This window comes from Crocodylus porosus, unplaced genomic scaffold (genome assembly GCF_001723895.1).
Source record: "Crocodylus porosus isolate Cpor-Errol unplaced genomic scaffold, CroPor_comp1, whole genome shotgun sequence".
Lineage (NCBI taxonomy): Eukaryota > Metazoa > Chordata > Crocodylia > Crocodylidae > Crocodylus > Crocodylus porosus.
In genome coordinates, this window is record NW_017728927.1 from 8,816,911 (window position 1) to 8,840,530 (window position 23,620).

The following is a 23,620-nucleotide window of genomic DNA, read 5'->3' on the forward strand; positions in this document are numbered from 1 at the left end:
ATCATCCCAGGCAAGGCTTTGTGTAGCTGGGTCTTAAAAACCTCCAAGGATGGCGCGTCCACCAGCCCTCCGGGTAACCCGTTCCAGTATTTCTGAATGAGAGAGTTTTTCCTCATATCCAACCTAAACTCCCCGTGCTGCAACTGGAGCCCGTTGCTCCTTGTCCTGCCCTCTGCCCCCACTGAGACCAGCCCAGCTCCGTCCTTGTTGCAGCCCCCCTGCAGGGAGCTGAAGGCTGCTGTTCAACCCCTCCCTCAATTTTCTCTTCTCCAGATTAAATCAGCCCAATTCCCTCATCCTCTCCTCGCCAGTCCCACCCCCAGCCCCCAACCATTTTCATTGCCCTCCACTGGGCTCTCCAATTTGTCCACATCCTTTCTGTAGCGGGGGCCCAGAGCTGGACACAGGACTCCAGTGCAGCTCTGATATTACTGTTCAGGTGGCTAAGGCAGTCAATGGCTCACTAACGACCCATTGTTCTTTACTTAACAATCATCTCCCCTTTTTTAATCGTCATTCCACTAAGCAAGCTAACCTATGGGAGGGCAGTTCTGCAGTCCTCTAGGGCTTCCTATTTCATAGCTCATGCCACTCCGCTTGTCCGCCCCGCTGCCAGGATGCTCATTTTAATTTTCACCAGCCAGGTGAGACCAGCCTCCAAAATCCGGGACATATGGTCACCATACTCATGGGGGTTGATTAGTGGGTCACCGTACTCATGGGGGGTGATTAGTGCCTTTGCACCCACAGAGCCATTCACTCTAGCTCCGCGCTCCCAGGGGCCGCGACCTGCTTCAGTCCCTGCAGGAACCACCCATCCAGGGGCATTGTCGACATGCTATCAGGCATGCCCGAGCCTCTAGCAGATCATAACCACGGACTCTCCCGTGGCCCCGTCTACTGCACCATCACGTTTGCTATCTGGAAGGCCCCGGGGACAGACCGTCCCGGGGGGTCTCACAGCTGTGGCTCGACATTCCCACACACGCTGCTCCGAAAGCCTTTGAAGCTCTGGGTCAGGGCTGCGCTTGGTATTGTATAACAAAGCTTCTGCAGCCGATGGAGCGCAGGGGAGAGGCTAATCATCTTCAGATGGGTTTTAATGAGTTGCACCCCCGGCAAATGCCGGGACTGAAAACCTCAGCCGGGCTGCAGGATTTATAAGAAATAACAAGAGCTTCTGGAAGTTGTGCAATGCCTGTGACTCCAAAAGCAGCAGCAACAGTTGTCTACAGCCCGGCAAGGGCCGTGGTCGATCCCTGCAGCCTCACTCTGCATGCCCCTGTTCTTACAGACAGGGAAACTGCGGCAAGGGGGAAGTCGCTTGCCCAAGATGACTCCATAATTGCTGCCACCGCTGGGAAAAGATCCCAGGTTTTTTGACTCCTGGCTCTAGTTATAACTAGTTTCCAGGGGAAACATGATCATTCACACCAGGGAGCGATACTCCTATGGCAGAACCTGGATTATTCGTATCATATTTTTCACAACCTCCTTAATTTGTAGCGGGCTCTTTCATGGAGAAGGAGCCACTGCGCTGTTTGCTGCAGCCCTGTTTACACCCCCGGGTGTTTATCAAACCCTCATCTTCAGAGGAGCCAAGGAGCCTCTCACCCCGTGAACAGTCCAGTTTCTACTATATCGCTGACTAGTCATAAAAAACCTGGAGCTCCTAGCCACCAGATGCTGTATACACATGTAGAAAGAGCCAGCCCTTTCCAGCCTCCACTGGCAAAAGACATGTTGCTGTAGCCCCATTTTACAGGTGGGAACACTGAGGGAAGCGATTTGCCCCAGCCTGTATAGAGAATGGAGCAGAACCTAGACCTTGGTTCCAGTTCAGTGCTTGAATCACTAGGCTAGCTTGCCTTAGCTGCCTTTGCATGATATTCATACTTGAGCAGCTCGCTCTGCTGTGGGCAGCATTGAAAAGGTAGATTGTGGTTCCCTGGCAGCTGTAATACCCACCCCTCCTTGGGGCAGAAGACCCCCCACTGCTGTGCTTCAACATAAGGACGGGCCACTTCAAAATCCCGCCCCCTCCATGGTTCGGGCACTGTCGTGGGACCTGGAAAATGATGGTTCGCATCCCTGCTTTGAGCTGGGCAGCCGGTGGATTTGAACCCGAACGAGGTCTCCGAGGAGTGATGCTGCCGCAGCTGCCCCTTTGCTTTTATTAAAAAATGCCCGAAACAAAATTGTTCCCTTCCACCCAAAACGGATTCTTTTTGGTCGCCAAAACTCCAGCCGCCTGAAAGGAAATCCGTCTGCCTCTTCGTCTTTGTCTTCCTCACGCTCAGCCTCCAACCCCCCACCCCACCCCCGTGCCGTGCAAAGCCCTCGCGCAGGCACCTTCTGCTGCTCTGACCCCTTGCTCCATGAACGCTCGCGCTACTTTTGGCAGCCCCGTGCAATCAGGAATGGCTGTGTGTGGTTAGAGATTGGGAAAAGCCTCAATCCCAGCTGTGGCCAGCACCCAAAACGCCAACCAGACAGCAGCCCACTTCCCCTTCCTGACTTTTATTGGGAAATATTTTGTTTTCTCGTCCGTGGCAGCTGCAAGTAACTCCAGCTCCCTCCCTGTGCCTATTGGCTGTTTGGGGTTTTTTGGGTTTGGGGTTTTTTTTGTATGTGCTTGAGAAACAAAGGACTAATAATGAAACACAGCAAGAAGGATTGCTGCCTGTCCTGATGAAAACGTAATGAGCCTGTGTTTTATGGAAAGAGGGACATATTGTGTTTGCAATTTCCATTCATCAGGGTATTAAATTGTGGGGAAAACAGTATAAAGGCGCTTGCTTTATTCCAGTGAAATGGTCCCTTCTGGGAAATGTGCTCTGTAAAAAAAAATTTAAAAAATCAGGATAATGAGCCACAATTGAGGGAATAAGAGACGAGCCATATTGTAGAGCAGTAAGGAGGGAAAGTGTTTGCTGAGAAGCCCGGTAGCCGCTGATGGTGGAGAGCCAGTTTATACATTTTGACTCGTGTCCGCATAGCTTGAAGTATCTCACGCTGCCAAGTGGACGGAGGGGGACGGGATCAGGCTGGTACCTGATGCAGCCGGCTTTGTCTGCGAGATGGAGTTAGACTTCTTCCATTCACAGCAAAGACGACGATGCATCCTTTGGATGCGCTATCTAGGACAGTTGCTTGGGGAGAAGAAAGCGTCCGCAGCAAAAGTTAGTGTTGCCCCTGGGAGCGGAGGAAGGCAAAATCCTCAGTGCAGATCAGCTTGGGCTGGCCTCTGGGGTCCTGGCCTCCTGAAGCCAGTGGGCTATGAGATGACCATGCAGGGCAGCATCTCGGGCCCCCTCTGCTTACACTGCATGCTTTTGGGGTCAGGTCCTGTCCTTTCAGGCCTCTCTCCATACAGCACGTAGCATGATGGGTACCTGGTCCTTGACTTGACCTCCCGGGTGCTACTGCAGTATTGCTGGCAACATTTTGTGTGAAGTGAAATGATGGAGCAGAATGAAAGAGCCCCCATCCCTCCTGCAAGGGCCCTTTGTGGCACCCCTTGCCTCGACACCTAGGAAGCTTGATAAACTCAGAGGCTTGGCAATGGGCACGTTCCTGGCCACAATCCTCCATCCCTGCTGGAGAAAACTCACCCTAAAGCAGCATCACCTGATTTCCAAGTAGACCTTGCAAAACCAGAGCACCCAAGCTCCCTCCCTCCCTCCCCTCCATCAGCATCCCCCCCCCAGTGTTACTCTTTTGCAAAATGCTAAATACTAGTTGTTATTATTCCAGGGTTTTGTAGAGTGCTTTCCATCAATTGGTCTCCGAGCAGCGTAAAAGAGAAAGCAGCCTCACTGTCCCCATTTTACACCTGGAACAATTGAGGCTCACGGAGGAGATGCGTCTTGCCCCCAGGTCACTCAGCAGGCCAAAACGGTCTCCTGAGGGCCTGTCCGGCGCACTGCCCATGAGGCTGCGCTGCCCTGTTGAACTAGCCTGACTGCGACGGGGCCAGGCTCAGAGCTGTTCTCACGGTGGCGCTTTCCCTTGTTGTGCGCAGATTGCAGCGAAGACAACCCCTGCGAGGGCTTGAGCCGCCACGCCACCTTCACCAACTTCGGCATGGCCTTCCTCACTCTCTTCCGGGTCTCGACCGGAGACAACTGGAACGGCATCATGAAGGTAGGTGGGTTCAGTGCCCAGAGCACGCTCGCCGGTCCCACGTGCACGCTCTTCGGTTCCTGAAACAAAGCAAGCGGCAGAGGCGTGAATACTGCCCAAACGGAAACATAAAAATATCGGCTTGAAACATTTTGTTAAAGATTAAATCAAATGTTTGTGGGGGGCCTCTCTTTTTTTGTTTGGTTGGGTTTTCGGGGGAAGCAGGGTTTGGTTTGGTTTGATTTGGGGGTTTAGGTAGGGATTTTTTGGTTGGTTGGGTTTGCTTTCGGGGGAAGCAATGTTTGGTCTGGTTTGGGATTTTTTGGCAGGGCTTTTTTGGTTGGTTGGGTTTGCTTTTGGGGATTTCTTTTGTTCGGGGGGTGCTAGTGGAGTCTTTTTGCTGCTTTTAAAAATATTGAACAGAGTGGTTGGAGGTGTTTCCGCTGGCATGTCACCCAGTAAGTGGTGGGTGCAGGGCAGGGGATGGATCACTCTAGAGATGTGTGACTGGATGCTCCCCTCCATAGCACCCGCTTCTGCCACTGTTGGAAACAGGACCGTGGACTAGAGGGACCATTGGTGTGACCCAGCATGGCAGGGCTTATGTTCTTACGTTGAAATGAAACGTGTATTTTTTTTGTTTTAGTGTTTTCTGGCTGGATTCAGCCTGAATTTTCCAATCATTTCTTCCCCTCCAAGAACTTTACCTTTTGGTGAATGAACAGTTTGTCTCTCAAAACTCCCCCCGTGTCTCCAGGCTGGCGGGCTTTGCCGTGCTGCGCTCCACGGGACAGAAACAAGTGGGAGTCATAAGCTGTTAACAGATGACACCCGTCCCCTTGAGCAGTGGGGACCGTGCCCCTAGACATCTTCACTCAGCATCCGCTGTGCCATAGCCCCGTAACCCAGCACTGGAGCAGGGTGTTTCTGCAGAGCTGCCAGTCTCTGTCTTTAGGCCTTTCCATGAAGCATCCCGATTTCATAGATTTCGTAGGCATTAGTGCTAGAAGGGACCTCACAGGATCATAAAGTCCAGCCCCGTGCCCAAGGCGTAGGAAGTCAGTCGGGGTCAGATGACCCCAGCAAGGTAAGCATCCAAGTGTTTCCAGAGTCAGTGGTACCCACCTACTCTGCATACCACCTGCTCAAGGTATCCAGAGTAGCTGCTTGCACCACTTCTGGGGGGGAGCCTATTCCAGACTCTGGACAGTAAAGAAGTTTTTCCTCGTGTCCAGTCTAAAACGGTCTTCCAGCAGTTGGTGACCATTAGACCTTGTCTTCCCTTAGGGTGCCCTAGTGAAGAGACGTTCTCCCAGCTGGTGATTGCACGCCCCTTATATGCTTACAATAAACTACAAAGTCCTGCTAAGTCCTCCTCTTTCCCAAGTAACATTTCTGCAGCTTGCACTGTGCTTTCCTTGCTGGCTTTGGAGCCCGCCGCCGTTTCAAGGCTCGTTAGCCAAGCTCCATCTGGGTCCAGCCTCTCCCTCTCTTTCTCCATCGCAGGACACGCTCCGAGAGTGCACCCGGGAGGACAAGCACTGCCTCAGCTACCTGCCGGTCATCTCCCCCGTCTACTTCGTCACCTTCGTCCTCATCGCCCAGTTCGTCCTGGTCAACGTGGTGGTGGCCGTGCTCATGAAACACCTGGAAGAGAGCAACAAAGAAGCCAAGGAGGATGCCGAGATGGACGCCGAGATCGAGCTGGAGATGTCCCGTGGCGCTGCCACCCCAGCCAGCAGCGGGGGTGGAGGGGGCACCGCTGCCTCCGATGGCAGGGCCCCATACGGGAGCCAGGAGGGCGGGAAGCTGGAGACACCCCTGCGAGTGAAACAACAGGCACTGGTAATGATTCCCAAAAGCCTCTTCCTCCTCTCACCGGTGGGGAACAGGAGCTTCTGAGCTGTCCGTGATGACAGGCAAATGCTCCGCAGGCATTCAGAGCCAAAGAGCTGGCATGACACCACCCAGCACAGGGTCTCCGACCCCATCTCTTCGTGAGATTTCCCACCCGGGCAGGGTATCTTGGCACTGTTACCTCCATGCATACCCTCCGGTCCCAGGGTTTCACCGCCCCTCTCTCAGGGAGCATCCACCTTCTGCTGTTCTGGTAGAAATCGGCAGCAGAGAAAGGATCCCACCTGAGTCTGGAGAAAGGACCCAGGGGGCTGCTCTGCTCCCTGGAGTTCACTTAAACAAGAGCAGCCACTGCCGGGGGAACCTGGTCCAGCGGGGTCACTGGGAAACACAAGGCCCCTTGTCCTAACCCCCCCCTCATTGCAGGGACCAGGGCGATGGGCTGAGTTTCCTTCATGGCAGCACAGAAATCCAGATCACGTTCTCCTTAGTCCTACCCTCTTGGTAAGGGTTTACAAAGGAGCCCATATCACTTTGAAATCCATTGGGGAGTGCTTCCCAGTTTGCAAAAAAACCATCATCGGACCCCACCCTGGGAACGAATCCTAACTCCCAACTCCCTTCAGGTAGCCTCTGAATGCCAGTTTGGTCGTGGGAGACTCCAAAGTCCCTCAGGTACCAACTAATGTGAACGTCCTTGGCCAGTGCTGAGACCTCACCTGCTGTCATGCAACCAGGATTGTTAAGTCTTTGATTCGTATTAACCCTCCTGGAAAAGAACAAGGCAAGCCAAACTAAGGCTGGAGAGAAGTGAGATCTGTATCGCACGGTGTTGGCATGTGAACAGATGCAGAACGGTTGCGTCAGTACAATCAAAAACTAAATCTAGCATAAGATCAATGGGGTGGTGCGGATGAAATGGCATTTAATGATGAACTCTACTAGGGCAAATGAAAAATGGGTTAGTTGGGCGGTCGCAGGGCTTCCGGCAGTTTGAACGCAGCTCTTAATGGAAGTTTCCACGGGCCAATGCAGCGCAGCAGAACTGGTTGACTTTCTCGTGGGGGTGTGAGGGAGATCTTTTTTCTGTATGCAAACAGATCGCGAGCATTTGGGGGTCTGTAAATATTCCCTGAATGTACTGGGCCCTGGGGGTGGTTCGCAAGATTGTTCACGTTGCTGATATCGCTCACGGGGAGCCCCCGGAGTCCCACGGGTATCGCTCCTCGGCGGGGCGACGGAAACTTTCTTAGAATAACAAGTAGCAGACGACCAGTCACACACAGGGGTTTTGACGCGAGTAACCAATAGTGGCACAACGTGCGCAGCCCTCGGGCTCCTCAGACCTTTCCACAGCCATCCAACAGCCGATACTGTGGTCCCGGCTGAACACATTTGCCCCACTGTGCATTACGCTACTGCCCAATCGCCCCGGGGACGGCACTGAAGTCACTTGGCAGTGCCTCCAAGGTGAATTCCAGCCGTGATCTGCATCTCTGGTGCATTAGGTCAGTACCGGTGCTTTAGTGTTCGTGCATCACGTGCCGACTGGGACAAAAGGGAGGTGTGACTGCTTTCAGGTCAGAATTTGCAAGTTAATGCACTTCCCCCCCACCCAGCACACACCACCAGTTACGGTGGGAAGAGACTCTCAACTGGGTTACTGTGCCCAGCCGGAGTGGTACCTTACTGTCCATCCAACTGGGCTCCCCAGTACGTAGATGCCTTTACACTGGGCTGCGTTGCATGCCGTTCTTGAAGGCACGGTCCTATTTCCAGTACCGAGGAAGCCAAGCTGGTTGCCTTTTGGGATAAGCAGTTGGGAGCGGGCATGGATGACCCTGTAGAGATATCCAAGGAGCGGAGATATGATATAAATGCCATCCTCAGACATCTTTACCGCCCCGGCCCAACCGCATTATAGCTGGGAGTGGAGCCGTTATTCTTTGCTAGCAATTCCCCTGATGCTGGCCTCACCGCCGCGACAAAGGTAAGGGAAGCCCAGTTCTTCACTGCTAAGCAGTGAACCTGGCCAGGAAAAGAAAGAGGCACATACTAAAGGGTGGCTGAGGTGCTGATGCATTGGGCATTACCTTGGAAGCTGTAGGAGGGCTGTGGATAAACCAGGGCTCCTCACGGTACTGGCAGGGTAATGGGATGAAGTTGGTATCTCTGACCAGGAATGGAAGGACTTCTGACCATGCCTGTGTACAGCGGGTTTATATGCCTAGGAAAGAGGTAATAAGGCACCCAGCAGGCTCCAGCCACATGAATTGGCCCCAGGAGGTCACATCTAGCCACATGAATTGGCCTCAGCGTGTCACCACTTCCTTCCCTCGTCCTTTCTCCATTGCACGATGGGGCAGGCGCGGGAATACAAAGGGGAGAGCGTGTGCGCGTGTCGGAGTGACGTGTGACCCACCGTCCCGGCCTTACTCTGCTACTGATACTTTTTATCTCCCTGATTTTTGCACCCCAAGGAGGCACTGAGCTGTGAGAACGTGTCTTTAGCCATGCCAGGCTCAGACCCGCTGGAGGGCGGAGAGACTCCCGTGATGCCACACACGTCCTTCTGCTCTGTTCCTCACCACCATGTCCCGACACCTTCCCACAAAGCCCCCGGCCACGAGTCAGAGGTGAATGAACCACGTGCCGTTGCTTCTGCCTTGTGCCTTCATGCTTCAGTGCTGTGCAGCTAGCCATGGCGTGTTAGTGTTCCCGTAGCATCGTCTTCCTCCTGTCGCTTCCCGGCTAGAACGGTCCGTTTCCATCCCTGTCTTTCATCCTGCCTTTGCGTCGACAAAACCTGTCCTGTCTCGTTCAGCTGGGACCAAAACCTGGAACGTGCATGAGGTGCTTCTTTCGGCTCAGAGCCTCGCGGTGCTTGTGCAGATGGACGGATAGATTTAAGAGAACCCCAGACTCTTTGAAATAATATTCCAGCTTGTCTCGCGAACCTTTTCCCCGGTGGGTCCGTCTGAATGCCACATACATGATCCACAGCTGTCCTAGTAGCTTCGTTAGTCAAGATGATCAGCCGGCGATGCCGAGTTCCCACGGATTTGCTACTTTGGTAGGCGTTTCGGTTAGGGTGCAAGACACTGGAGCACGTTTCTTCAGCTGAATGGGAGCTGAATGAGTAACGGGTCAGGTGCTTTTGACAGAAAAGGGCAGAGTTGCCATAAAACTTCAGAGCAGCCTGGAGCAGGTGCATAACAGAAGTAATAGAAGCAACGTGGCGGTCTGGGAAAGAGGGTGGTCTAGAAAACAACCGCAGCTCCTCCAAGGTTTGTTAGCCATACCTCATTGTATGCAGATCCTCCAGGAAGGGGCTGGTAAAATGTTAGATGGGCGCTTCTTCATGAAGCAGCCCGTCTTTGGGCAAGCCAAAGAAGCCGTGCTCAGCTCATGACATGCCGCAAGGAAGGTAGGAGCTAGTTAGTGGCTTTCCATTGCAGTGAAAGCCACTGACTTGGGAGCACACGATAAGAGCAGGAGTTGCCCACGCTGGTGCACGCGGCTTGTGAACTTCCTTCCTTGCCCAGGGATCAGATACGCCGAAGTTTTATCTCTGCACGCCTGCACGGTGGATGAGGTGGCCTCAGTCTGTTTTCCTATGCAGCTGCCGAAAGACGCCCAAGTGTACCAGGCACTAAACCCCTCCCCTGCTAGGCCATGCTTGCCTTAAACATCATTTCTCTTTCTCCAACTCTCCATTGACCTTTCCCTAGCCCAGCAGCCTGGGCTGGGCACCGCTGGCATCTCCGCAGTGGGTTGGGCACTGCTGGCACTTGCCCACTCTCGTTGGACGCACATGTAAGCACTTGTTTTAGACAGAGCCGCTCTTTGCTCAGGCTCTTAGCGGGCTGTGAGATTAGCCAAATGGGCCAAACTGTCTTCTGTCTCTAGCATAAGAGTAGGCTACAAGGGTATCCACCTGCCATTTGGGATAATGACCATACAAAAGGGACCCAGACCCCACAGAGATGAGTAGACATAGCGTGGCAACATCGCTGTGGGATTTGCAAGCTCCCCAAAGCTGGTCTTCCAGGGTCTCTTCAAAAGCAAGCTGCCCTGGCTTCCTCATTACCGGAATATCTCCCCCGCCATTGTTCAGCTGTAACGAGGATGACTAGAGGGGCATATGCCAAATATCTCTGGGTTTCCTGCAAGCTGGTGTCATCTCCCAGCCAATTCTGGGCTAAGGTTTAGTCCTTGGCTGCAGAGGGCAGGACAGGTCAGGATGGCAGCCTTGTCTCCTTTAAAGCTAAGTTTTGATTAGCATCAAAGAGGGAACGTGGGAAGAGCATCTTTTGGAGACAGGCAACAATTGGCCCTTGGCATGTGCTCTGGTCCCAGGGTTTCTGCTATCATGCAGATAAGGTCCCAGCAGGTCCCAGGGAAGACGGCTTGTTAACATCGGGGGGGAGGAGGGAAGACCGGCCCTGTTAAGCTGCGAGAGTCAGAGACTTTTAAACGGATCCCAGTTCTGGCAGGCACCGGCGGGAGGAAGATGTGTTTTCTGCTCTTTTCTGGACTTGTCACCACCGTGGAGCCTGGAATCGTCGGTGTGGGAAGTAGCTACGGTAGCCCCGAGTCCAAGAGACAGACCCCATTTGCGGAGGACGAGCGAGAGAGATGGAAAGGAGCAAGCGCGGCCGATACGTGCCTTCGCAGCAGCCCCTTCTCTGGGAGTCCTGCCACGGCTCGTTTGCAGGCAGCTGGCCCGGTGCCTCCGAAAAGGAGCAGCCGTCCAAGCTGCAGGGCCCGCGTGTCCTGCCAGGCATCCCTGCTTACAGAGCCAGGGTTGACCATTTAATCACACAAGAAGGGTCATGTCCTGCAAAGGCATTTGGAGGATTATTTCTTCACAAAAAAAAAAATTAAAAATAGTGGAGTCGGTTTGGGGGCTGAGAAGAAACACCAGGTTGGCAGGTCTCAGCACTTAGGTGCATTGTGTACCCAAGGCAGGGGGGAGGCAGCGAGGACGGTCACAGTGTGTGGTTCCTGGCTTAGCTGCTGAACCCTGATCCTGCATGTCCTTTTGGACCTTGGTCTCTCAGGTGAGAGAACCACTATGGGAGATGGGGCTTTGATGTAGACTCGGACATGTCCGCGTGCCTCTAGCCGTCTATTCATTTCGCATAAGCCACCAGCTGGCTTCTTGGCTCATAAATACATTTGCCTCACTCCCGGCCTGGACCCAAATCCAGACTAGTGACCCAAAGGAGAAAGGCTGTGCATCCTGCCATGGTCCCTTGAGCCATCTGGTCCCCTCAAAGGCTGTTTCTGCATGATAACCTGGTTGCATGGTGGTTGATTTTGCAGGGTAGTTATGCCTGGTAATTGTGGGGTAAGTATGCAACTGAGTGGTGTCTGCAAGCTCATTCAATCATAGAAAATGAGGTTGGAAGGGACCTCAGGAGGCCACATCTAGTCCAACCCCCTGCTCAAAGCAGGACCAGCCCCACCTACATCATCGCAGCCAGGGTTTTGTGTACCTGGGGCTTAAATACCTCTAAGGATGCAACTCCCACCACCTCTCTGGGTAACCCATTCCAGTGCTTCACCACCCTCTTAGTGACAAAGTTTCTCCTAATATCCAACCTCAACTTCCCTTGCTGCAGCTTGAGCCCATTGCTCCTTGTCCTGTCATCTGCCCCCACTGAGACCAGTCCAGCTCCATCCTCTTTGCAACCCACCTGCAGCGAGTTGAAGGCTGCTGTTCAATCCCCCTCGGTCTTCTCTTCTGCAGACTAAATAAACCCATTTCTCTCAGCCTCTCCCCATTAGTCATGTGCCCCAGACCCCAAACCACTTTCATTGCTCTCTGCTGGACCCCATCAGTGCAGCTCCCACACTGTAAGTTCAGCCGTTCCCTGGTGCAACCCCAGGAGCATGCCAGGATTTTAGCAATGCAAAAATCTAGGACTCGTGGTTCCAAACTGATACCTTTTATTAGACCAACTGGGAAATTGCAAAAAAAAAAAAAATCTCTTTCTGCAGGGTTACAGGCTCAAAAGCCCTGTATCAGGCTCAGGGAAAAATAAAGATGCTGAAAAGTCCCCCCAGGTAGGAAATAAACTTCATTTTTGCACAGAGGGAGCTGGAGATGGAAAAGCTGTCCCTCTGGGTCCGTGAGAGTGTCTCAGAGTTTCTCTGTGTTGTGTAGATGAGGTAGGAGTCTGTCCCTGGATGTGTCCAATGGCAGGCAGGGAGGTTGAAACATCTTTCTTGTTCTGCAGTGAAGTTTAAAATCCAAAATCAGCTCAAATTCGCCACCTACCATGTTTCAGGGATGTATTTGGTAGCCATGTTGGTCAAGGACTAAAAAGAAATGCAAAAATCTAGAGCTCGTGGTTCCAAAATGATACCTTTTATTAGACCAAACTTTTCAACAGGCTTTTAGCAACCAATCCAGGGACAAAGGGAGCTCACGTGTGAGCGCCGTCATGAGCAATCATTGCTCAAAGTTCCCGGTGCCCAGTGCAGGCTGAGCGGACACATCGTCAGACTAGCTCACATGATCTCCTTGAAAATGCCAGAGACGTACTCAGCGTTACCGCTTTGGTCCCCTTAATTATTGCTGTCACTCCCTTTCTCGTTACTGCCAAATCCGTCCTGAAGTTTTGGAAGCAAATGCTCGGGAGCTTTTGGAAAAATATTGTGATGCTTCCCTGGGAAATGGCTCTGGGGGCTGCCGTGTTCGACTCCTGCAAAGACAGCCCGGGAGTTTCCTGACAGTCGATTTCTCATGAGCTAATTACGGTTCAGCTCAGGTCTTCAAATGGTGTCGGCTTATTAATGGTCATGGCTAAACGCTGGCGCCAAGCTGGTCCGCACCATGTCAAGAAGGCATCTACATTAGAGTGAAGGGCTGAGGTCCACCTCTCCTGGTCTTGGTCAGAGGCGGTGTTTTGTTTCCAGTGCCACCTCCCTGTAAATAATTGCTGCCTTCCTAGCCAAGTTCAACAGTGTAAAAGCGTAGAAGTGATTTGTTTCGAGGACTGGTGCTTAGGGATTTGATGTGCAAAACTCCCGAGCCAGCAACGAACGGAAAGCCCGGATTTCTGCAGCTCCTCGGTGATATCCGAGCCAGGCAACCCTGAGGCCAGACTTTCCTAGCGCGACTCAAGGAAAAGAGTGCAGCAGGGAAGTAAAGTGTGTTCATTCGCACGTGTGACCAGGCACATTATTTTATTTTATTTTTTTAATCAGCCACTCGGTTAGAAGCAAAACTGCAGCAATTAGTTGTTCCGGAGCTAACTCGGTGAATTGCGAGGGAATGCGTCTCATGATTAAAAACACGGGACAGAGAGCTGGGACTCCTGGGGTCTAGTCCCATATCTGCCACTCAATCATTGCATGACCTTGGGAAAGTCACATTAACGTCTCCATCTGGAAAGCAGTATGTCGACTAATTAAATGAAGCATTGCGAGCATCCTTGGACCAAAGTTGCTATAGAAGGACAGAGTGCCAGTATTTATTACATCAATTCATATTTGTCATACCGGGTTTTGCTCTTACAGCGGGTAGCTGAGTCACTGGGTCTCTGTACGGATTCAGCCATCAGCCTGCCTAGTCCACGTTGCAGGTTCAAAGCTGTAATGTCTGTCTAGGCGTTGATGTGGGCTTTGTGTCTCTGTGCATGTGGGTGTACACGGCCATGCGTCCAATATACATGGCAAGCGAATTGCCGGGAACCCGTGTCTCCATCCGTCGGTGTGGTCTCACGAGCCATTTTGCCCATGGACCGTCAGGTTGCCGCTTGTTCAGCCAGGTCTTGCTGCTCGCTGCATGACTGCTTGAGAAATGCTGGAGGTTTCAGAGAGATTACGTTAGCCATGCACTGAAAGCTGAGTGCTTATCTGCTGGGAAAGTCGCTCTTTCTTACGCACTGATGCGGTAGGCAGCGTTTCCAATGACTTAAACTGTGCTACTAGACCATCAAGGCAATAGCTGCCAATCTGGTTGCTAGCCGTCGGGCCCCGAGGTATTGCTAAAACTGCAGCGATGAGAAAAGTCTCTGTGGTGTCCCCTTGGAGTCCTTTTTTACAGAAACGCTCCAGAGACATCAGGGTCATCGAGTGGTATGTTGGCCCAGTGTTTAACCTCGGTGCATCTTTAAAGGGATGGTTGATCAAGACACCGTCAGAGCCTCATCCCCACGGGGTGGAATAACCCGGCTTTCCTTCTCTCGCTGGTTTGCAGGAAGGGGCTGCCTGCCTCTGGGCGAAGAAGGAGTCGCAAAACTTCCTGACTGTCCGCAAGATCTCGGTGTCCAGGATGCACTCCTTGCCGAACGACAGCTACATGTTCCGCCCCGTGATGCCCGCCAAGCCGCCGTACCCGCTGCACGAGGTGGAGATGGAGAGCCACCCCTGCAAGTCACAGAGAGGTACTGTAAAAGGAAGAGCTGTTTTGTGAGTGATTAAATGAGGATGGTGAGTGGTATGGAGGGCCTTCCACATGAGGAGAGACCAAAGGGGCCAGGCCTGTTCAGTTTAGAAAAGACACACTTGAGGGGGAACGCGGTACGGGTTTACAAAATACTTAAGGGCCAACAGGGGTTTATCATTTACTCCCTCTCGATACAGAAATGAGGGGGTCGCAGAATAAAACTAGTAGGATGTATTATTTACGGCCTCTCAGCACGAGAACGAGGGGTCCCATAATGAAACCAGTAGGTGGTAAGGTTGAAAATAACACAAGGCCGTTCTTTTTCATAGAATTGTAGACAATTTGGGTGGGAGGGGGACCTCAAGAGGTCACGTCCAGTCCGACCCCCTGCTCCAAGCAGCACCAGCCCCAACTACATCATCCCAGCCAGGGCTTTGTCTAAAAAACCCCAAGGATGGAGACTCTACCACCTCTCTGGGTAACCCCTTCCAGTGCTTCACCACCCTCCTGGTGAGAGAGTTTTTCCTAATATCCAACCTAAACCTCCCTCGCTGCAGCTTGAGCCCATTGCTCCTTGTCCTCCCATCTGCCCCCGCTATGAACGGTCCAGCTCCGTCCTCTTTGCAACCCCCCTGCAGGGAGGTGAAGGCTGCTGTTCAGTCCCCCTCGGTCTTCCCTTCTGCAGACTAAATAGGCCCATTTCCCTCAGCCTCTCTTCACAAGTCATATCCCCAGCCCCCGAACCATTTTCATTGCCCTCCGCCGGACTCAATCAGTGCAGCTGCCACACTCCTCTTAAGACTAGTTGGAGGGAGAGAAAAAAAAAAGGCCCCAAAAGACAAATGATCAGGAGGGATATTTTTCTCCGCAGCAAATCTCTCTCTTCGAAAGGCAGCAGCAGACCATCAGGATGGATTTTGTCACAGGTCCGAGTTCCCCGACCTCGGGGTGAGATCTCTTGGGGAGATGGATAGCCATGCTTTTGTACGGAGCAGAGAGATAAAATCAGACATTGGCACGCACGCTACTGAAGGGCCGCACATCCCACTGCCGAAAAGGCAGGGGAACTTGAAAACCGAGTGGAAGTTGAGCCGGGCAGCAGGGGATGGAGGAGGCGGGCAGCTTTGCGGGGTCAGCAGGGGCCAAAATGGGAAGCAAAGGGCAGGCATTTGGTTTGTGAAGCCAGAGGGCCTTTTCAGAGTGGTTCAAAGCTCTTGACTGATGCTGGGGCTGCCCCGACTGAGCTACAGGGTAAGATTCCCACGGGTTTCATGTGAAACCGGGGTGGGACAGGCACTCGCCCTGGTGACGTGCCCGTGAGGTAGGGCCATGCTTCAGTGCATGGCTGCCTACAGAGGGTGAAGGGACTTGCTGTAGAGGTCCTGCCCAAAGGGCGCGAGGCGGGGCTGTGCTACACCATGCCGTAGCCCCGTGGCAGAGAGCAGGGCTTATCGGCACGTAGCGTGCGCAGCGCGCGTTCGGCCGCGCAGACGCACCCAGACCGCTCGCAGGTTAGTCGTTCTGGGAGCAGAAATCAAGCGCGTTGAGTAGCGCTATCCTGGCTGAGCCACAGGTCCACGTCTGGCTTGAATTTTGACCACAGGATACTTCCTTTTCTGAGTCGGACCCGAGGCGATAGGGAGATGCGGCGGTGGGGGGCTTCGAAACCCCCCCTCCTTCTCTCCCGAACTCTGCGGTGCTGCCGTTCCCCCACCCTGGTTGCCTTGAAATCCTGGGGTCCTGGTGAAGCGGGGAAGGTCTGCATTATCGCCAGGCCAGCTGTGTAGCAGCTGGGGTCAGTGTTGTCTCTCCGTTGCACAGGGTCCATCACCTCTACCCGGTCCCAGCCCGTGGGGACAAGCTCCTCTCTGCGAATCCCCACCGAGTGTCTTCAGCTGACCCCCGGACCGTCGTACCGCAACGCCCGCGACCTTTGGAAGATCCACCCCCCGACGGCCGCCCCGCGATCTCCCAGCCTCAACCGGCTGCTGTGTAGGCAGGTAGGAGACCAGCAGCCCGGGGCCCTGGGATCTCCACGGCAGTGAAATTTTTCCTCTCGTTCCTTTTCCTGCTCCCCCCGGTTCATCATCCCCCGCCTTTCTTCTCTGCTGGGGGGAGGGGCAACGTGACAAAACGAGGACAAACGGTGTTGTCTGTGACGGCGCGTGCAAAATAGGTATTTGAACGTAGCCCGAGCGTCTTTTCTGTTGAGTGCCTTCGTTTTTCAATCAATTCCCAGCCCCCGCGTCCCAGCCTAGGGAAATCACTCGGCACGTTTCAGTCCTCCAGCGGACACCGTCCTCTTAGACGGATTCCAATTTCAGAGGAGCAGCAAGCGTCGGCGCCGAATGGATGTCGGAGGGAAAGCGTTTCTGTATTGTGCAAAGCTCCTGTTAGCCCCCTGCTAGTCCAAATAATTGTGGAGGCTGCTAAGCCAAATTCAGCCTTTGGATGCATGCTCACGGCTCAGGCTGGAAGTCAGACAGGGGCACGTGAACATCTGAGAGCAGAGCTTGCTGGGACCAGTTCAGAGCAGCCTGCGCTTGATTCGAGGGTCTCGTGGCTTAATAGCCTCACGGGACCTGGAGTCATTCATCAGGTCCCTCGTTTGGCAAGCCAGAGACCTCATCGGCTCGCCTTATCAGGGATTCTGGTGGTCAACACGGCTGGTATTTTATTAAAGAAGGTTTTCCCTGTTTGCCAAAGATGAGAAAGCGTTGACGCCCACGTCCCCAGGCAGTACCAGACCAATGGGATGTGTCGTGTGGTGTAAAATCGCGGGAGGGACGTCAGGCGATCGTAGAGAAGGGACCTCCAAGAGGTCATCTCAACCAGCCCCCTGTCTAAACCAGCATTTGTCTTGCCTGCTCTTAAAAGCCTCCGGTGACAGAGATGCCACAAACTCGGCCCTGAAAGTGCAGATGCTTTAAACCTAGGCGTGCAACTTTTGCGGTGTACCGTGCTGTCCTACGGGGAGATGTTTGTTCCCAGCTGGTTCTGATGCCCCGTAGAGCGATAGCCCTAGTCACGAGCATCCTAGAGGGTGGAGATGAGCACAGGACTAAGAAGGTCTGGAAGGCTTCGGAAGATTAGGGCCCCGCACCGAGACAGACCTGATGGACGAGGACCTGGCTCTGTCCTCCTGCAAACCCTTTTATGCCCTCTTAGTCGATGAACCTCCGCGATGGACCGCACGGTGCACACAGGGATTTTACTGGTCCTCAGTGTTGCTGGGCCTTGTCCTGCTCTGCAGAAAACATACGTCATGTAGGCTCCTGGCCCATCTCTCTCTCTCTCTTTCCCTTCCAGGAGGCCATCAGGACAGAGTCCGTGGATGGGCAGAAAGCAGAGGCCAAGGACAACGTGCAGGTGGAGTCCGGCGAGAGCCTGCAGCCGAAGAAGCCGTCCCAGAGCACCCTAAGCCCCCCTCCGCTGCATCCTGCCCCCCGCTCCCTGCCAGGCACCCCGCCGCATTCCCCTGCCTCGCCCTCACCCCACAGGCACTCCAGTGTCTGCACGCGCAAGCACACGTGTAGCCAGCACAGTATTCCCAGCTGGGCTTCGAGCGAGAGCAGCGACCCGCTGCGCCCTGAGAACTCGCTCTTCGAGTCCTCGGACCTGGCGGACGAAGAGGTCAGCCACATCAACAGCTCGGCGAAAGACTGGCGGGAGGCGCCCGGGTCGAGGAGCCTCTCCGTCTCCCCTTTTGCCTCCCTGGCTTCCTCGCCAGCCCACCACAAGAACTGCAGCACAACCAGCCTGGCAGGGAGCGGCGGCAGCCGAGAGAAGGACTTGAAGAAGTTTTACAGTGTTGACACGAAAGGCTTCCTGGACAAGCCCAGCTGGGCAGACAACCAAAGACGGCACTCCATCGAGATCTGTCCCTCGCTGGACGATGGAGACTGCAGCTTTGAGCAGCCGGCGGAGGGCACGCCGCGCTCCCCCGTCCACGTTCAGCTCGAGTCCGAGTACGTCCACGGGGCTCGGCGGAAGAAGAAGATGAGCCCGCCGTGCATTTCTATAGATCCTCCCATGGAGGACGAAAGCGGCGCGGCCTCCCGTACCAAAGCATCCGAGAACAGCCTGCTGCGGAGGAGGACGCCCTCCTGCGAATCCGCGGCCTACAGAGATTCTCTGGACCTGGCCGAAAACCCGCCGGGGGAGCAGCCCTCGAAAGCGGAGCGGCGGGTCCAGCCGCTGTGCCGAGGGGAGCATCTGGCCATCCCAAACTTCTCCTTCGAGCAGTCGGACGCGAGCTCCTTGAGCAGCCTCTCGGAGCTCCTGCTGGACAGCGGCCAGTCCTCGCCTTCCTCCGGGGAATCCCGCCCCGATCCCGCGGCGCTCGAGCTCACGCAGCTGGAGCCTTTACAGACTCAGTGCAACCACCCTGAGACAAACAAGGAGCTCCTCGTGGTCACGAAGAGCCCCCTCCAGAAGCACGGACTGGTCTCTACGACCGTCGCGACAGATGAAGACGTAGAGGAACCTGTATAGCTTTCCAGGGGCGGGGGAAAGGGGAGTTTTAAGGGCTTGATACCAATGTGGTTTTGAAGCAGAAGGGACTGTGTCGCCACATCCGGGTGGCTGATCTTTCTTTTTTCCCAGTCACTTGTTCCTAAGCGCTGTGGAGGTTTGCAAAAAAAAAATCAATCAATAGGTTGACGGTGGCAAGGTTCAGGGCAGGGGAGAGGGTTATGCAAACTTTGTTTTCTTTTGTAAAGGGAAGATGGAGTCGTTCCCCGCCCCCACTTCCCCCCACCCCCACATGGCCTCAATCACATTGATTCGGGTTTGGGCTTTTTTGGGGTGGGAGGTTTTTGGGGTTTTTTTGGTTTGGGGTTGTTTTTTTAAGGGGGGGGGGAAAAAGGGAATCTTCTCGATTTTTAAACTGGCACCTTTTATTGTGCAACGACGTCACAGTACACGGAAGTGCCCAGAAGACGGGAACTGTACATTGTCTGTATATCAGCAGTTATATAAATAGAAATAATGTATTTGTGAAATACAAAAAAAACAAACAAAAAAAAACAAAGTGAAAAAACCAACAAAAAAAAAGACCCACAAAAAAACCTCTCTCTTCATAATGCACATATTTTTATAGAGAAACAATACTGTTTTTTGCATTACATCTGACTCCCCAAATGGGTGGTGTTTTCTTGGGTTTTATGTGGAAGTAATTATTAAGGCTGTTCATTTTCCTAATGTTTCTCTTCTTTCTTTACTTTCAGTCCTTTTCTCTCCTTCCCCTCTTCCTTCCACAATTATCCTGTTGGCTTCTATTCACAGCTAATGCTTTTGATTTGTGTGTGTGTGTGCACACGCGTGTGAGTGTGCATGTGTGTGTGCGCACTCATGTGTGTATGTGCGTGTGTCTCTTCCTCTCTCATTTTTCTTTGATACTTTAGAGGTTATCTATCCTCTCTACAGGAAAAAAAAACCAACAAAAAAAAAAAAACACAAAAAAAAACCAAATCACTACTGAATTGTAGCCAGTGCAATAATAAGTTATTCGTTCTTCTTGTCTGTACAAACTCCTTTTTATTTTATTTTTTATTTTGTATTTTCCTTTTACTGAATTCAGGTTAAATGTTGCAATAATCTGAACTAACGTGCACAAATAAGGTTTCTCGAGTTGCAAGAGAAAAGGCTGGGGGGGGTGGGGAGGAATTTACAGAGAGATTAAACAAAGCAAAACAAATAAATAGTAAATTATTTAAGAAATGTATTTTGTTTACTGCAGTCAAAGTAAATTATTGATACAGTATGTAACGGTTTTAACGAGTCGTCTTAGGTAACGTTCTTTGTGAGCCTTTAAGCTAACGGTTTGTTTCCTCCATAGCCGAATGCCTCTGAAAACTAAGTGATGTCCGCACCCTTCTCATTTGCACTCCTGGGTTCCTCTCCCCCCGCGCACACAGGCACATGAGCAGTCTCTCCGGCCATTTCTGTAGCCGTGTAGGATCCATCCTGGAGCCTCTAGAGGAATTAAAGTCATTTGTTACCACCTCACTTGTATCTTTCATTTGGCCTTTTGAATCTCCTTTCCCCTGCCCTTCCCCTTGCCCTCCCCACCCGGCTGCCTTCCTCCCCCCCGGAGCCTGTCCTCCATGCGACAGCTTCCCCGTCGGAAAACAGCTGCTTCTCCCGCACCACCGAGCCCCACCGCAACATCGCGAGGGTGCGTCACAAAGCGAATCGACACCTGTTTGTCAGCAGCAAAAAAATAATAACAATACACCCAAATCCTCTCTTTTTCTTCTTTCTCTTGGTTTCGTTCCATGCCACCTCATATTTATGCCTTCACGTATATCTTCTGTTATTTATGCATTCATTACTCCGGAAAAAAAAAAGCAATGTATCTTGTTTCACATGTATTAAACTGTATAAACTGGACGCGTGGCCTGACTTTCTCCTACCCCAATCTTCCACCCAGGAGTCCCAGTAGCAAGCACAGCTGGGCACACTGCTGAGTGCTGACCACTGGTGAAGGCTGGCCCTTTAAAAGCCTTTTTTTTTTTTCCCCTCAGTGTGCTTTGCAGGTGCTGGCCCTTTAAAAGTGGCAGGGAGAAGCAGCTGCAGGGCTCCAGTGGCCATGATGCAGCCAGGAGCTGCCTCTATGTCTGCTATCCATGCAGAACTACTGGCATAAATAAACCTGGCAGGACCCGGGTCCCAAAAGAGCCTCTTCCACCCCCTGCTGCCATTTGCATCTTTTCCCACCGTTTCCCAGGAGCGTTCTTCTACAGCGCAGCTCCCTTCCCAGCCCGGCCATATGTTCAGACACTCCGTGGGCTCAGTTGCCGTCATTCGGCTCAGGCTGCCTCGGAGCACCTGTGCTGCGGTAATTAAAAGTCATTGAGGATTAGTGTAAATAATTACTCCGTCTCAGCGGGAACTCCAAAAATGCACAGTAAAAGTCATTATTAATAGCACATCGGGGACGGCAGTGAGCGTCTTTTGCTGCAAATGAACCGGCCGGTGGGGAAAGAGAGGGGGGAGAGCAAGGAAATCCTGGGCTGAACTGAATTCTGGTTGGAGGCGCAGCCGGCGGGGTTGCTGCCTCACGCACTGCGCAGCTGTTTGCTGCGTCCCGTGAAGCCGAAAGATTTTCTGCTTCGTTGTCAAAGGGATTCTGGCCCCGTTGTGCTTCCCTCCGCTCTATCCCCTCCCCAAAATAAACCCCCCCCGGCATCTTCTTGCATTTTTACTGATGGCTTCTGTGTCTTTGCAGCTCAGAGGTGTGCCTGCGCTACCTCCGCTTCCCTGACGTGACCGCTGGCCGCTGAGCTTCCCATGCTGCTGGGAAAAGCACAGGTCACATTCAGTGTTGGCAAGTGGCAGTGGCTGAGAAACCAGGCTTGTGATGGAGGGGGTATTGGCATGGCAGAGGGGAAACTGAGGCGCATGGGAGAAGCTGGAAGATGAAGGCGAGGGAGGTCAGGGCACATGGGAGAAGCTGGAAGATGAAGGCGAGGGCGTGATGAGTGGACGGAGTGAACAGGGTTTGGGCAGAAACGGCTGGATTTGGAGGGAGCAGGCTCTGTAAAGAGGCATCCATGCGTCCGACTCGATACGAATCTCCCGTGTTGTCACAGGTCTTTCCTAGGGAGGGCGCAGCTGAGAGCAGTGTGCACAGGGACCCCGTTGCAGACGCCTCCCTGCTTTGCACAGCCGCAGCCTAGCAGTACCTCGTGCCGACGGGGGATGACGTTCCTTACCGCAGTTGAGGAGCCGGTTAGGTCATCGCCAGTGCAGCTGGTTTGTTCAGATCCCCCCATGCACGCGTCTCTTGGAAACGCACAGCTTTTTAATATGCGCCCTGCAGTTTGTAGCTCCATCTCTTGTATCCTCTGGTACGGGCTGTGGTTTCTGCTTCATGAGCTGGTTCAGAAGGGGTTTGGACACTTTCCTCTGATGGCCTTTGCATCAGCACGTGGCAAACACGCTCCTTGGATGGGGCATGTGGATGCTGCCCCTTGTGCAGCTTCTGCACTGGTCTGAATGCCTTGAGCCAGGCCAGGATTTACCGATGGCGGGGGATTGCTTACTAAGAACGATGCATCTTTAGGGGTAATTTTTTGTGCCTAATCTCAGACCAGCGCTCTGCCAGGTCGGGTGCTGTACAGCCTGGCAACTAGAAGTCTCTGCTTCGTGCTTACGAGAATGAGGCATCCCATCCAGGCTGACAAAATTCACCACCTTGATTCTTTTTCCAGCTGTCTGAGATGATTATCATCGTGGTCTTCGTCTTCCCCTGCAATAGAGAACGCTTTAGTATTTCATTGCAACGGCGTCTAGATGGGGAAATAGGGCATTGTTATAGTGGGGGAAACTGAGACACGAGAGACAGCAAGTCCTGGGGGTTTTTCAAGTCGCTTGAGGTGACTCGACTGAGGTGAGTCCAAAGGCCCCCAAGGCTTGATTTGGCCAAGGATGCCCATGCAAGTCTGATCACCTCCGAGAGGAGCGGTGGCTCTCCCACACGGCGACACATCAGACCCCGAGCGGATGAGGTGGCAGGCCCCGCGTGTGCGCGGACACCTGGGAGGACGTGGCCACGCTCGTTCTGCGTCGGTGGCAGCATCCCGTCTCCGACTGGCGTGCTCAAGCCATGCTCCATCAACCCTTAGGTTACCTGAGGAGCTTAGCTTATTTAAAATGTCGCTTCGTCAGCTTGGCAAATGCATCTCGCCTGCAGCTAATAAACGGCACGAGTGTCGAAGCGGGTGCAGGAATCTGTAAGCACCGAGCTGACAGGCAGTTGCTCGTGTCGTAACAACCCCGTGTGTCACCCCAACCGCGCCGACCAAACGCTCGTGAACATGTTTTGACTGCAAGAAGAAAGGAGGCGAGTGCGCCGGGAGCCGCACGGGGATGAGCTGGTTTGAGATCCACGCTGCTCATCGGGAGCAAACGCAACACTGGCGGGTCGGGAGGTGTCGGACAAAGTTCCTCGCCGGGAGTAGGTGCAGCCTTGCAGTCGTGCATCGAAACCCACGTTTTTCACGGAGAGACATGAATTTCAGCGAAAGGTTTGTCACGTAAGGCGTCGCTGGGTCCACCGCGGACTTTCGGAGACCCCAGAGAGAACAAGACTCTAACTCAGCATAGCCTGATCAAATCCCTAGTCTGAATAACATATAATAGAGGCGTGAACCTAGGTCTTTCCCCAGCACAGATGAGGACCATGGCCACCAGGTCAGACAAGCTCTGCTCTTGAGTGCAAAACCTCTCTGG

General features: G+C 53.2%; 1 protein-coding gene across 1 annotated transcript in view; it reads left to right on the forward strand.

The window, feature by feature from the left end:
• The window catches only part of CACNA1H (calcium voltage-gated channel subunit alpha1 H), a 398,447-nt gene extending 377,714 nt beyond the window's left edge, over positions 1-20,733 (forward strand). The window contains exons 30-35 of the mRNA XM_019542139.1: positions 4,025-4,146; positions 5,632-5,970; positions 8,463-8,618; positions 14,195-14,381; positions 16,205-16,383; positions 17,693-20,733. Coding sequence (XP_019397684.1) covers positions 4,025-4,146; positions 5,632-5,970; positions 8,463-8,618; positions 14,195-14,381; positions 16,205-16,383; positions 17,693-18,877 — 2,168 coding nt within the window. The 3' untranslated portion in view covers positions 18,878-20,733. The remainder of the gene's footprint in view (positions 1-4,024; positions 4,147-5,631; positions 5,971-8,462; positions 8,619-14,194; positions 14,382-16,204; positions 16,384-17,692) is intronic.
• The last annotated feature ends 2,887 nt before the right edge of the window (positions 20,734-23,620 follow it).